The 15,210-nt window shown below is 38.6% G+C and overlaps 1 protein-coding gene across 7 annotated transcripts in view; it reads right to left on the minus strand.

Annotated features, from left to right (window-relative positions):
• Nucleotides 1–9,009: 9,009 nt before the first annotated feature.
• Nucleotides 9,010–15,210, minus strand: part of ARMH4 (armadillo like helical domain containing 4) — a 200,304-nt gene continuing 194,103 nt past the window's right edge. For 5 of the 7 annotated variants that reach the window (XM_054530674.2, XM_024231939.3, XM_054530673.2 and 2 more), the window contains 2 exons: nucleotides 10,014–10,148; nucleotides 9,010–9,770 (listed from right to left, as the gene is read on the minus strand). In XM_054530674.2, the coding sequence (XP_054386649.2) occupies nucleotides 9,702–9,770; nucleotides 10,014–10,148 (204 nt within the window). In that variant the 3' untranslated portion in view covers nucleotides 9,010–9,701. The remainder of the gene's footprint in view (nucleotides 9,771–10,013; nucleotides 10,149–15,210) is intronic. The other 2 variants (XM_024231940.3, XM_063715877.1) reach the window with 1 other exon arrangement.

A 15,210-nucleotide genomic window follows, 5' to 3' on the forward strand; every position in this document is an offset into this window, starting at 1 on the left:
TTTATTTGCCTTTTTTTTTTTTTTTTCCTGGTTGCCTTTGATTGACTTCTGACTTTAAGCATGAAGAGAAATGTGTCCTAAAAAGCCTGGTCTTTCCAGTGAAGAGTCAATCAGTTTGCCAAATGCTTACTCCATAATTTTAATCTAATAACACTTTATGAGCAAGAATTTATTTTCACATCCAGATAATATTTTTAGAATAAAGCTCACTGCACCTTAAAATGTGCTTTATTTAATGTCATCTCCTACTATCAGCAAGAAATTTGGGGGAGTATGGGCTAGTAGAGATGTTTACAAAGGTCTTGATTGAAAGAACCACAGGGCTTTCTTAATTGGCTTTAAAGATACTTAACAATTTCTCTGCAAATACATAGAACAAAGACAATAAAACATTATTTAGTAAGATATAAGTCCTATTGAATCAGCTTGTACCCACTTTCATTTATAGACCCTTCAGAGCTGAAAGGGATGGGGAGAGGGTAGATGAAAAAGGTCTAATGGAGAATACACAGAAGCAGCAGAAGCCATGGCTCCTCTTTTTAACAACGACAGAGAAAGGAAAACAATGGACATAGCAATAAACATTTGCTCATTTAACTTTAGTCAAGTTGAATCAAATGTAAAAAATACATGTGCCTATATAATAATAAATGACACAAAAATACTAGATTCAAGAGAGTTGAACTGAATAACCCTTTAATCAATTTAAGTCACACAGTAAGTGTCCTTTTTCCCAGTATTTCTCATAATACTACATATTATTTACGCTTATGGTTATTCAGTCTTATTATTTTTATAAAAGCTTATAGCTTTTACTTTGGGGGCAAAGGCAAAGAGATGAAAGTGTTCTCTAATCCCTTAAAGAACAAGAATATGACATTTGCCAATGTGTGTTGTGTTTATGGAGACTTCTTTCAACTCTGTTCTTATTTTCATCATATGGAGGCATCCTGAGGTAACTGGGCAGTTACGGACCATCGAATGTGAAATAAATGTTGTTAATGAGGAAACACAGCTTGCTCATTCAAATACAACTTAGGATTTTCACAAGCTGTTTTCCTTTTTTCTATTCCTTTTAAAACAACCATGGGAAAACATAGCTACAGAGAGGTAACAAAATACTATGTAAATTATAATCCTGATTTTGTATAAAAATAAAAGTATTTATTGCATATCATAAATGCATAGGAAAAAAAAGATTAGAAAAGTACAGACCAAAATGTTACCAATGTTTATTATTGTTAACATTTTGGGTGGGACTGGAATGATAATTATTCTTAAGTTTTTCTGAATTTTCTCAATTCTGCATATCATTGCCCCTGAGGCCCTCCAGAATCTGGCCTTGTGTTGATATGGCAACTATGGGAAACTTGCTTTATTTTTCATACGCTAAGGAAGGTAAGTGGCTTGATGATTGCCCATAAGAACTGTCAAAAGGCCACAGAAACTGCTCAGCACCAGGACACGGAGCTGCATTGCTTGATTCTGCAGGCTGCATATCTAAGACCAGATGTCGCCCTCATACATACCAGCCCTGAGAAAAAAGTCTTGGATTTGTTTTCAAGAAAAACAAGATACTGAGCTTTGTTCCCATGTCAAAGAATAAGAAACTCTCCTATTAGCCTTTACAAATCAAGACAGTCAAACGATCTGAGATAGTAACTCATATCTAGGGATCAACCAAAGTAATCCCCTAAAAGTATTAGGAGAATTTTCCCAGATATTTAAGTTTTATTAAATGCAAAGTTAGTTCATTGGCACCTACTATTAAAAGTAACAGAAAATGGCGAGGTGCAGTGGCTCATGCCTGTAATTCCAACAACTCAGGAGGCTGAGGCAGGATAGCTTGAGCCCAGACGTTTGAGACCAGCCTGGGCAACATAGGGAGACCCGGTCTCTACAAAAAATAAAAAATAAAAAAATAGCTGAGAGTGGTGACACACATCTGTAGTCCTAGCTACTCAGGAAGTTAAGGGGGAAGGATCACTTAAGCCCAAGAGTTTGAGGCTGCAGTAAGCTGTGATTGCACTATTATTGCACTATAGCCTGAGCGACAGAGTAAGACCCTGTCTCAAAAAAAGTAAACAAAAAAAGTCACAGAAAATGACCACACATTTACACTTTGTAAAAATTAATGCTACCTATACATTTTTGGCAGGCTTGTAGGTTTCTCAGGCCTAGATATGCTGGGATAATACAGGGTCAGCCCCCCCAGAAAGCAGAACACTAGACTCCATCGTGTCTAGAAGCCTCAAAAGTCCCATGACCCTAGTCAGCTTTAAATGTTGTCTTTTCCCTCATCTCTCCATCTAAACAATCTGCAAGTCCCACTGTCTGCCCCTGCTGAACATCGCCAGAACCCATTCTCCCCTTCCATGTTCATTCCTGCAACCTTGGTCCAGGCCATGATTATCTCTCACTTACATTGTTGCATCAACCTTGACCTTCACTGGTGTCTCTGACTCCAGACTTTAACCTTCCCAAACCAGTCTTCCTATTAACTCAGGCCTGATCATATCACTTCACAGCATAATATTTTTGCATGACTTCTAATTGCCCTCAAATAAAGTCCTCATTCCTTGACAGGACCTAGAGGACCTTTCCCATTCAGCCCCGTATTTCACGTGGCATACTACCCTCAACCCCGACTCTCACTCCCCTAGAATACCTAGCACCCCAGCCAGGCTAACTACTTGATCTCTCACCCCTGGCCTTTGCACATGGGGTTTCTCTGGCTAGATCACCTATCCCTTTCTCCCCTTTATCTGAATAACCCCACTCATCCTCCTGGCCTTAGATTTGATGTTACCTGCTCTGGAGAAACATCCCTGATCTTCCTGACCCAGTTAGATATTCCTTTTCTGGATCCCAGTGTCTCTGACATGAAGTTGCCCATTTTCTGTCTTCCCTACTAATCCATAAACCCTTTCCAGTCATGGACTATGTCTTGGCTCCCTCAACACTTAACATATTACCTGACACATATAAGGCATTCAATAAATACTGATTCAGTCAGAAGCAATATCAAGTGTTCTTGGTTTGCTGAAGATAGAATCTCTAGCCATCCTCACCTTCCTTGGCAAAGAACCAATCAAATCCCAAAGATTTCCTATTCCTCCTCCTTTATCTCTTACATAAAGAGGGAAATAAAGGAAAATGACCATTGAAGGTTTTGTATCAAAATTCCTTTTTGGAAGACTACTTATAATTTCCTACTTTAGTCTTTCTGGTCACGAAGAAGTCTGAACTACACAAATGCTGTGGCCATGTCATGAGACATAAAATTAGAGAAATGATCCAAATGCTTTTGTTCTCTTCCTTTATTTCACTGCTAATTAGGAAGAGAATATTGAGATGGACATGACACTGGTTAATAAAAACCTCAGTTTCCTGAACTGATGCCAGGTTTATTCTTTTGAGACTAGAGCACATGATCTACCCACCTTAAAGGTAATAAAATAATCCAAGTGGATGCCCACTTTGCCTGCAACTTTGCTTGCCCTCCGTTCCTATACCTATAAACTTTGAGAAAAAAGATAACAGGATTTTCCCCCCACAGATAATTCTTCTGTTTCTACTCCTCAGTTCCTCCACCCTTAACCCACAAAAGGTTACACCTCTCAGCAACATCCATCTAAAGAATTTATACTCTATATTACAAATTATTGATGGTTATCACTTATATAAGTGATCTTTTCCTGCTGCTTCTTGAAAAGAGAAAGTAGGATATTTGCTTTACTAGGTGGAATATGTAAGTTTTTTTACATCCATTTTTTTGTGCTTTTACACAAACTAGAACATGGGAGCAAATGATTTGTTTCTTTGTGCTTTTGCTGCTACTTACTGAGGGAATTCCTTAATTCATTCCTTCCTTCCTTCCTTCCTTCCCTCTCTTTATCCTAGATGCACATGATAGAAATTTGGGTTAATTAAAAGGGAGTTAGATATACCTATTACCCCAAATAGGACACTCCCAATGCATTATATTACAGTGGCTTGCAAAATAAATGCTGGGGTTTTTTTCTGCATGCAGAAATTAAGCAACAGGATTATGTTTCCAGCTATGTTAACTGCCAGTCTATAATTATCAGAGCAACATCTCTCCACAGTTCATCTTCAGCTTATCAGTCTAGGAGTGCTAAATGTGCACATGTGGGACTTTTACTAAGTCAGTACCATTATTTTGCTTTCAAATTATTTCCTATTCCTAGAAGTTTATATTCAGTCATTTGAAGACTGTGCAATTAAAGAAGATATCTAACTGAGCTTAAGCTCATTTAAAGTAACCAAGCACCTTTTACCTCCTCATCCATCTTGGACTTCAATTCCCCACCCCCAGCTATGTTCATTCTAACTAGTATGAGATAATTTTATTTGATGGAGAAGGTGGAGGCAAAAGGGATTTGTGTAGCTTTATGGTCCCTTCTCCTGTTAATGATCTTCCTCATTTGTATTCTTCTCCTTGCTTTTCTCTATATTTTTTCAAGCATTGGTCCATTCAGAACTTTGGCATCCTCCAGCACTTTCTAATATTTTGTGCCATTTTTATATTTGCCTTGTATTATGATTTTCCTCCATCTTCTTCTACCATATTTCTTTGCTTGTAACCATACCTTTATATACCCTAAAGGGAAGAGATTTTTTTTCAGTTGTGTTCCTGCCTCTTCAAATTCCTCTGTGGTCATAAAAAAGCCTGTCTTGCCAAAATGTCACATAGCTATAACCTTGCGCCAAATAGTACACCTTGTTTCCCAAAACTGTTTTTTTGGCAGCTGGTAGGAACATCGATTATTCATATCCACAGAAATCACAATGCCTGTGGAGGATTTGATACTTCTCCCCCAGGTTGTGGCTGTGATTGGAAATAAGGTATTTCATTTGGACTTCTACAGGAAGAAGACACCTGGAGGCAGACACAGAAGGAAGAGCGAGGTATTCAGTATGCTCCATGCACTCTATATAATTTTCTGATACCTATATAAAATGTTTTGGCTTTTAACGCTTAGCCTTTGGGAAAAAAATCATAAAATGAAAAACCACTTTTAATCGACTCTTCAAAAATTACTTCAAGTGTGTTCTAAAACTTGGCTTTAAAATTTCTTCATACAGTTTTGACCTACGTTAAGAGATACAGGTACTTTAAGAAAGTGTTTCTGGAAAATTGTATTTGAGGCAGTTTATCAGCTGAAGCCACAGCTAAGGCATTGCTAAGGGAATCTGTTACCCTGGGATACTAATTAACTCCAAATATTGCATATAAATTAAGCTAGCAGCTACTGAAAGAAACAGCTTATGGGAAAGAAAAAACTAAAGAGGTTGGAAGGAAAAGCACTGTCTTTTCTAATTAGAGAAAAAGACATCAGAGGTATGGGAGAAACTCTTTTCTCTCCATCTCAGCCTTCTATTCTTTTTCTAGTAGCTTCCATCCTTTTCTCTTTCCTTTTGTTTTCCTTTCTCCTTTCTCCACGGCAGGTGTGATTTATTGGATAGCATGACCGGGGAAAGCGTCTCTTCCCACAAGGGACTGCTCTCCTTGTCTCTTTTGTGTGTGTGTGTGTGTGTGTGTGTGTGTGAAGAACATTTAATGTGAGATCTACCCTCTTAACAAAAATTTTTGTTTTGTTTTGTTTTGTTTTGTTTTTGAGACGCAGTCTCACTTTGTTGCCAGGCTGGAGTGCAGTGGTGCAATCTTGGCTCATGGCAACCTCCACCTCCCGGGTTCAAGCGATTCTCCTGCCTCAGCCTCCCAAGTAGCTGGGACTACAGGCACGCTACCACGCCCAACTAATTTTTTGTATTTTTAGTAGAGATGGGGTTTCACCATGTTAGCCAGGATGGTTTCCATCTCCTGACCTCATGATCTGCCTGCCTTGGCCTCCCAAAGGGCTGGGATTACAGGCGTGAGCCACCGCACCCACCGGCCCTCTTAACAAATTTTTAACTGCACAGTACAATATTGTTAACTGTAGGCACTATGTTATACAGCAGAGCTCTAGAACTTATTCATCTTGCATAACTGAAACATAATTAATCAACATCTCCCCATCTTTAACTTTGCCCAGCCCCTGGCAAGCACCATTTTTCCTCTGCCCCTATGAGTTTGATTATTTTGGATACCTCAAATAAGTGCAACCATGCATTTGTCCTTCTGTCATTAGTTTGTTTCACTTAGCATAATGTTCTCCATGTGTATCCATATTGTCACAATGACAGGATTTCCTTATTTCCTATGGCTGAATAATATTCTACTGTATGTATATACCACATTTTCTTTATCCATTCATCTATTGATAGATATTTAGGTGCTTCCATATCTTGGCTATTGTGAATAATACTGCAATGAACACGGGAGTACAGATACTTCTTTGAGATCCTGATTTCTATTCTTTTGAATATATGCCCAAAAGTGGGATAGTTGGATTATATGGTAGTTCTATTTTAATTTTTTGAGGAATCTTCTTCATACTGTTTTCCACAGTGGCTATCCATTTTACATTCCCACCCACAGTATACAAGGATTCCAATTTATCCACATCCTCAGAAACAATTGTTGTATTTTGTTTTATTGAATAATAGCCTTCCCAATAGGTGTGAGGTGGTATCTCATTGTGACTTTAAATGACCTTGTCTCTATCATAAGGAAGTTGTTCTCTAGATAGATCCCTCCTAGCTGTGTTCTCAAGCTTGCTGGGGCACGAATACCCCAAGCTCCTTCCCTGGAGATTCTAACTCATCAGATCTGGGGCAAGGCCTGAAATCTGTATGTTTCACAAGCGTCCCAGGTGATTCTTATGAGCCTGCAAATTCTGGAAACACTGCCTCTCCCTCCGAGAAGAAGACCTAGTCCCTGCCCCTGTGGTGGGACGCCGGCAGTTCTGGCTGGGTAAACTCAGTCCAGTGGGGATGGTGTTCACAACTAAAGCTGCAGGAATCAGCCCTCCTTTCCAGACAGCTTTATTTGTTTCACTGTTAAATGTTTTAAGCCTAGTTGTTTGAATAAAAAGTTGACTTTCTATTTTAATTGTGCAAATATAAGCATACTTATCACTTATGTTGGGTAAACCTACAAGTGCCTGATTTACTACTTCTCAACTGGACCGCTGTATAACCACTGGCCAGCACTTCCATCTCATAGCAGCACCCCTAATCCCAGGTTTTGTTTAAAATATGACAACCTTTTCTGATCCTCTTAATAATCTAAGCCAACCACTGAAAATCATTATTCCACAGCCACCAGCAGCAAGGAAAATGGCCAAAATAAACATGTCATTTGTACCATGCACCAACCTTCCACTCAATCCAGATGTTCAAATGGGTTTGTACAGAAATGTACTCTAAGTATACTCTTTTCCTTTAAGAAATCATGTGTCCCAAAAAGGACCACAGAGACACTGTGTTAAGCCAAAATTCACATACAGTCATCCTCACGGACCTCTGAGAAATGAAAATATGGGTCTGTTATTTGGGAATTTATTACACTACAGTTTGAAGATTCAACCTATTAGCCATGATTTAGTTACGACTATAGATTGAGTAGCCCAAGGCAATAATGGCCATTAGTATCACCCATGTGCTACTCAGTTAAGTGGCCTATTATGTATTCTCAACAAATAGTTTGTCAAGAATACAAAGACAGTAATGCCACACCATGCTCACTTACTCCCAACCTCAGAAACACTTACAGCAAAGGGCTGCTCTTAGAAAAGGAAAACATCCCTTATGCAATATCAGGATGTCTCTACTCGTGAAATCACAAATCACTTCTGAGTGTCATGGTTCTGAATTCTATTTTTAAAACATGACCTTGAGCTAATTTGCCAGTTGCTAACTTCTATTTGACTGTACAGAGCTTTTCACTTCTCTTGATCAGTTTCACACATTTGCTTACATCTCCTGGCAAAAAGAGTTAAAATTATTCGATGAAAATGTTCTTGTGAGCCAGCCATTATTCAAAAACGGATTCTAGGAAGCTTTCTCTATTAGTTCCATAGAGGTGATACTTAAATGTATGACTGTAAAGGAAATAACTGAGATGCAGAAGGAAAGAACTTGTGTAAGTAAGAGAGAAATTAGAAAGGCATCATTCATTTAACAAAGATGGAAATTCACATTAAATGTTCCTTGACCAGGCAGCTATTTCCTTAGAACATTTGTTTTAAAGAAGGACTCTGAAATGTCACTGCTTCCACCAAAGTCTATGAAAAGGTTACTGAACTGAAGATAAGGGTGCATGGCTGGGTCCAAGTGGGTTCTCACGCTGATTCTCTCTGGGTACAACTTTGGAAAATCATTTCACTTCTCTGCTTCAGTTCCATCTTCAGTCAAATGGGAGAATAAAAACAAATGTCCTACCTCACATAGTAGCTATGAGGAATAACTGTGCAACTTTTCTTGAACATAGTAAACAAGTTCTAATAAACACCAACATGTTCTCCACAGTGACAGCACTATTAATAAATAACTTTTATTCTTCCATGGCAATGAGCCAAGCCTTTACCCCAAAACTCAACTAACTACAAATCCTCAATCCCTAGATTCAAATGGCGCATTGGAATATCCTATTTTGTATAAGGCAGGGAATTACATTCCAAGGGAGATGAGAAATGATTGAACATAGTTTAACATCCTCTTAGTGGGGTGCCCTGAGAGAGGGTAGTTTCCCATGAGCTCTGTTGTTCACCAGGACTCTGGCCACTGGGCAGACAAACGATAGAATGTCTATTTTTCTAATAAAGTCATATAAGGACCAATGGTAGCCCACCTTTTCCATGGTGAAGACCACAGATGTGGAAATACAACACTGAATTAGTCACATTAGTAGCCACATAAGCATAGAACCAAATGGCAGACAGAAATGCTCTGAGAGCTTACCTACCCTCATCTCATTCTTGAATTCTTCTTCATTTTTTCTCGGCAAAATCAAATAGTACACAAAAAGAATATCTCTTAATCATAAACATGTATGACTCTGTCGGACTCAATCACACTATTTAAGACAGCAAGCGTACATTAAGACTAAGAGTCAATTTAATGTATTATTTCTAGTGCATTTTTTTCCTCGCCAAGAATAAGAATAAAACAGAAGGTGAGAAATAATAAAACTGGGAGACTGAAGTACATAATGCAAAATACGTACAAATCTACATATAATCCTAATATGCTGAGAGAGCTTCTTAATGAAAATGATTTCATTCTGAGTTACTGCTAGTTTGATGCAAATGCAGTATGTACCATGGCCCACAAGCCTATTGTTTCAAGTAGGTAGAGTGTATCTTGAGAAGTTATTCTTTGTTAAGGTTTATATCTCAAAGTCAAGCATGCCTTGGTGGCAACAATCATTATTCTCAATGCAGGTAATTCAAACCAAGGAAAAGACACTGTGGAAAACTACAAAATATTTACTCTGCCTAATGTAGCAACTCCTACTGAAAAACATATATGCTGCATATTTATGAGTTGTAGCCCACGGTTGTGGAAAATTCACTACAGAATAAAACCAAATACTGCATGATACGTCTAAAATACAACATGCTATTTCTGCTCAGTACAAGAAAAATCTACTACCCAGCACCCAGCAGACACTAGGACTAATGGCCTGATAGCAGCAACGTGGCAGGTTGTTCTTTTTTTTTTTTTTCTGCTCCAAAATAAAAATTAGAATAGTAGCATCATTGAATATCCCAATTAAAACCGAGTCCAATTCAAAATTCATCTTCAGAGCTGTCGGCTAAGAGCATTACTCGATCTTGCATGCTGTTGAATTCTCTCTGCTAGAGAAAGAAAAGAGAAAAGCATTAAACTCTTTCTGCCACAGAGCAAAGCTGAGAAACAGGCCCACTTTAAAAGACATGCTAACAAACGAAGCCGAGGCAGGAGCTACAGCAGCTAATCCAGACCACTGGGCACGTCAATACCGCCCAAGCATCATTAAACCCCATGTGCTTTATTAAGTAAATTAGATAAGCAAAGAATGTTCTGAAACTGATTAGGTTTTGCTATTGTTGGTTCCATACCTTTCTTTTATGCCTTTTGAAGCCATTTCTCCTTCGGCGATTCATAACCTTAATGCTGTAGAGGGCTCCCAGGATGAACAAGGCTCCAGCTATCCCAACCCCTACAGGCACCAGCATCCCAGACATGTAACCAGCCTGCATAGAAAAGGAAACACACATTAGGATGCTAAACAGAGCACGCCGCCCTGGGTTTCTCATTTCTGCTGGATGGCAGCAGGTTTTTAGATACTTTGAATTCTCCTGTCTGCTTTGTTATAAGATAAAACTAAACCTAAAATACAGTAACTTTTTAGGGAGAAGGCAACAGAGAGAGAGATAGGCCTATTTTGGGGATATTTCAAATACATAGAAGTATTGAAATAAATCAACCAGAACTAGTGGCACCTCCAGCCACTAGCTTATGCACATTTGTCAACCTCAGGTTCTGATGACAGAAATATAATTTGTATTAAAGATGGATGAAGTAAGCCTCTGAGAATGCCAGGACTACTAAAATGCTATAAATTGGAAATATCAGCCAGAGTCAAGCTTAAAGGAGGTCAAAGTGTCCTCTGGAATAGTGTGTTTGCTGGTGGGTAAAAGGAGGGCCTTGACAGTGGTGATCCTCTCTTCTCCCTCTCTGTCTGTCTTAGCTGCATTACAGTAAGAAAAGAAAGACGAAAATGCTTGTGAGTAAAAGGGGAGGGCTTCCAAAAACAAGGAAAAAAAGGGCCTGCAAAGGCAAGGGGAGGAATGTTAGATGTTGGAGCAAAGGCAGAAAAGACAAGGACAAGGGGACAGTGTGCACAGAAAATGGATGGAGTGATTTCTATGAATGGAATCACCTTCCCAATAGACAAGACAAAGTTGGAGGTTGGGAGGGAATTCTGAATGTCCCAGCCCCAAAGAAAGGAAGTGGCAGAGAAGTACACAAAGATCACTGCCAACAACACGATACCTCCAAAAGATCCTAGAAGTGTCAAATTCATCGATGTCTCCAGTATCTCCAAGGTGTCACTATGGATACTTTTATCCTCAGAGACCAGGATGATCCCTGGACTTGAGTAAGTACCTCAGGACCTACCTAAGCTCAGGGCAAGGCCATTGTACTCAGAGTGATCCCTACACCTTGGCCAATAAGACTCCTATGGGCTAACAGGGTATGTACTAACCTATAGCCCTTTCACGGGGGAACACAGGTAATGGTTTGCCTCCCAAGAAGCCCTTCCTAGAAGTCTACCCATGCAAAATACATAAACAATTTAAATTGTTCATGTCTATTCATTTATATGACTATTTTTTAAATTTCTAATACAGCACAAATTGTTTTAGTATTTTTCAAAGTGAGCCAAAAACGGAGCAGGATAGAGGATAAAAGTTTTCTTGAAAGTGCTGAAGTATGCAGGCTGTGATGTTTTCCCAACATTTCTAGCAGGACATCCAAGGAATACATCAGACTTTATGAAACAGCAGCACTTTCCTCTTGTGCTCAGCCAGCTCCCTCACTGTTTCTGCCTCCCAGAGTCTTAACTTAGGGCAAAATATGGAAATTTTTCCATTACTTTGAGAACAATAGCACTGTTCCTCAGCATACTAAGTATTTTTCCCGAAGAAACAAAGCCTAGACATTTTTCAATAAATTAATATGCCTTCTTCTCACTCATAGGTGGGAACTGAACAATGAGAACATTTGGACACAGGAAGGGGAACATCACACACCGGGACCTGTCGTGGGGTGAGGGGAGGGGGTAGGGATAGCATTAGGAGATATACCTAATGTAAACGATAAGTTAACGGGTGCAGCACACCAACATAGCACATGTATACATATGTAACAAACCTGCACATTGTGCACATGTACCCTAGAACTTAAAGTATAATAAAAATTAATTAATTAATTAATTTGCTTTGTAGAAGCCCAAACTTTTTCTAAAGTTCTTCCAAATCTACTTAAGGCTTACAAAAACTCTGTAATTTTCCATGTGGGAAAATACTGAACAACAGCAAAGTGTTGGTGCTCACACAAGAACTGTGAATTATTTTTAATTACCATTCCCAGTGTACGGAAACACACACATGTTGAAATATGATAAACTTTAAGCCCAGATGATTAGGCTTTTCATGTACAGTAACATTTGAACTTTTGGAAGGTCAACTTGATCAGCCTCTGTGCATGTCTCTTCATACTCTAACTTAATCCCACACCAACAACATCGGTATTCTCAAATATGTCACCATTTCCGCATTTCTTATTGACACACTTAAGCCTTTTACTTATGGAGCTTTATTTTTTCAAATTAATATATATATTTGTAAATTGACATATAAAACTGTACGTACTCATCATGTACATGATGTTTTAAAGTATACTTTCATTGTGGAATGGTTACATTTAGCTAGAGCTCTAAATTAAGTAGATTTCACAAAATTTCAGTTACATCTCTCTTTTTTGTCTCCTCTATTTTTTTTTCTTTTTTGGTGGCATCTGCCTTGCTTTGAAATTACAAGTAAATTACAAGATGGGAGCAAAGCAACGTACCATCTTAAGATATAATTTAACTATTCTTCTTTCAAAACTGACTAAGGGAAAATAAGTTCTTCTGTTAGAATTGCTCATGACTTGATTTCTTCAGCAATGAAAATAAATAAGACAACATGCACACAGTTTTAAGTTACAAATTCTGCCTAGTACTTTTTCTCTGTTCCAAATTATTGCATATACACGTTCCCCGAGATGTGACACCCTGAGAAAGACACACTTGCACCAATCTATTATTCCAACCAGGAATGCATACCTGAATCTAATCATGAGGAAATATCCAACAAACTTAAAGTATATTCTGTTTTTTAAAAAGACTGTGTTCTTTAAAAATGTTAATGTCATAAAAGATAAAAGATGGCTACAAAAATGTTCCAGATTAAAGGAAATTAAAGAAACATGACAACTAAATGTGTTACATAATCCTAGAGTGGATTCTGTGAGACAGGAGAAAAAATGCTCTTATAAAGGATATTTTGGGTTTGTTGAAAAAACTGAAATATGAATGCCAGATTCCATAAAAGTATTATATTGATATTGAATATACTCCAGCTAATAACTGCACAGAGATCTGCTTAAAATATATCCTCATTCTTAGGAAATATACACTGAAGTATATAAGGGCAAACAGGCCACAACACATGCAACTTATCCTCAAATGGTTCAGGAAAAAAGAGAAGAATGTGACAGCAAACAATAAAGCACATGGGGTAAAATGCAAACAACAGGCACATCCAGGTAAAGGTGTAGGAATGTTCTTTGCACCATTCTTACTCTTGTATCTCATCTGTAAATTTTAAATTATTTCCAAATAAAGTTTTAAATTTTAAACTAAATTATAAGTCAAATATTGCTAAATATACTTGTTTTTGCTTGGCTTTGAAGTTTTGTTTGTTTGAGGTCAACAAGAAAGGTATCCTTCCTTCTTAGGATAACATATTTGTTCAGAACATCTGTCATCTAGAAAGCCATAGGCAACCAAATGATATGGTGTACTGCCTAAAGTCTGCAGAATTGAGACAGCATCCTTATGATTTCTGTGCAATGGTTGTTCTCAAACTCCAGCATGCATCAGGATCACCTGCAAGACTTGCTAAAATGCAGATTGTTGGGCCCCATTCCCAGAGTTCCTGGGAGGTAGGTCTATGGTGGAGTCTGAGAATTTGCACATCCAACAAGCTCCAGGTGATGCTGATGCTGCTAGTCCAGACCATACATTGAGAATTGCTGCTATGAAGTATAGACTGGGCCATTCATTTTCTGGATGGTTTCCTAAAGCTAGAAGAAATAGATTGGTTTTATTGATATAACAACAGGTCTGGTCTTTATTACACAATTAAAATTGTTATGCATCTTCAGTTTTGAAAATCAATTTAGATGCTGAAAAGATATACTAATGGGTAGCCAAGTTAAAACTTGCCTAACAAGGATCACCAACTTGGATGAGCCAAGAAGACAGTTAATGATGGAATTAATACAGGAAGTGTCCTTCAATATCCATTCTTTTCTTCTTCTATAGCAAAAGAGCTTCCAATTTGGGACTGGGCACAAAATAAAGATGACTTCTTGCCTGCTGGGAAGCTGGGTACAACCATGTGGTAAGTTTCACCAAAAAGATGATATGTCAGTGGCATAAGAAAATTTCAAGATACATTCAATAAAAGGGGAGCAGAGCCTTTATTCTTCCCCTTTAAGAATGGCAGTGCTTTTATCCTCCCTTTTAAAAAGAAAAGGGTGTCATTAGCCTCCCCCTTTTTCCTCCTTCCTCTGGCTAGAATATGCACATAGCTAAGTCAGAAGTGCCATCCAGGATCATGAGGTGACCTTGGGAATGAAGGTCACAAATGGTGGAGCATCAGATAGAAGAAGCTTAGGCCCCTCTCACTGTGTAACTCCCCACTAACCTGTGACTATCTCCAGACTTAAAAACAAGACACAATAGGGGCCGGGCACAGTGGCTCATGCCTGTAATCCCAGCACTTTGGGAGGCCGAGGCGAGCAGGTCAGATAAGGCCAGGAGTTCAAGACCACCCTGGCCAACATGGTAAAACCTCGTCTCTACTAAAAATACAAAAATTAACTGGGCATAGTGGTGCATGTCTGTAATCCCAGCTACTCAGGAGGCTGAGGCATGAGAATCGCTTGAACCCGGGAGGCAGAGGTTGCAGTGAGCCAAGATCATGCCACTGCACTCCAGCCTGGGTGACAGAGTGAGACTCTGCCAAATAAAAAAAAGAGAGAGAGAGAGAGATAACAAACTTCTATCTTGGCTAAGCCATTGTCATTGGGGGTGGGGGCGGATTGTCTGTCATTCACAGCTGATCTTAATCTTAATATAGAAACACTAAACTACAACAACAAGAGGAATAATTCAGAACTTTTGAAAACACCACCCTTTCTAGAATCCAGATAACCAACAGAGACTCAATACTGGAACAATTAAATGAAGCTAACCTGACAGAGTGTCCTGGCTTGCCTGAAGAGCCAGGTTAGGCCTGTAGTTTAGTTTTTAGTTCTAAGGGATTCTGTGACTTTCATCAAAGAGACAACAGTTTTGTACTCAAATAGTTTCTGAAGATAATGACTAACAAGACTTTAATAGATGATGGATGGATGGATGGATGGACAAACAGAGAGTGAGGAAGACATATGTGTATATATATATGTGTGTGTAAGATC

Source organism: Pongo abelii, chromosome 15 (assembly GCF_028885655.2).
Source record: "Pongo abelii isolate AG06213 chromosome 15, NHGRI_mPonAbe1-v2.0_pri, whole genome shotgun sequence".
Taxonomy (NCBI): Eukaryota; Metazoa; Chordata; class Mammalia; order Primates; family Hominidae; genus Pongo; species Pongo abelii.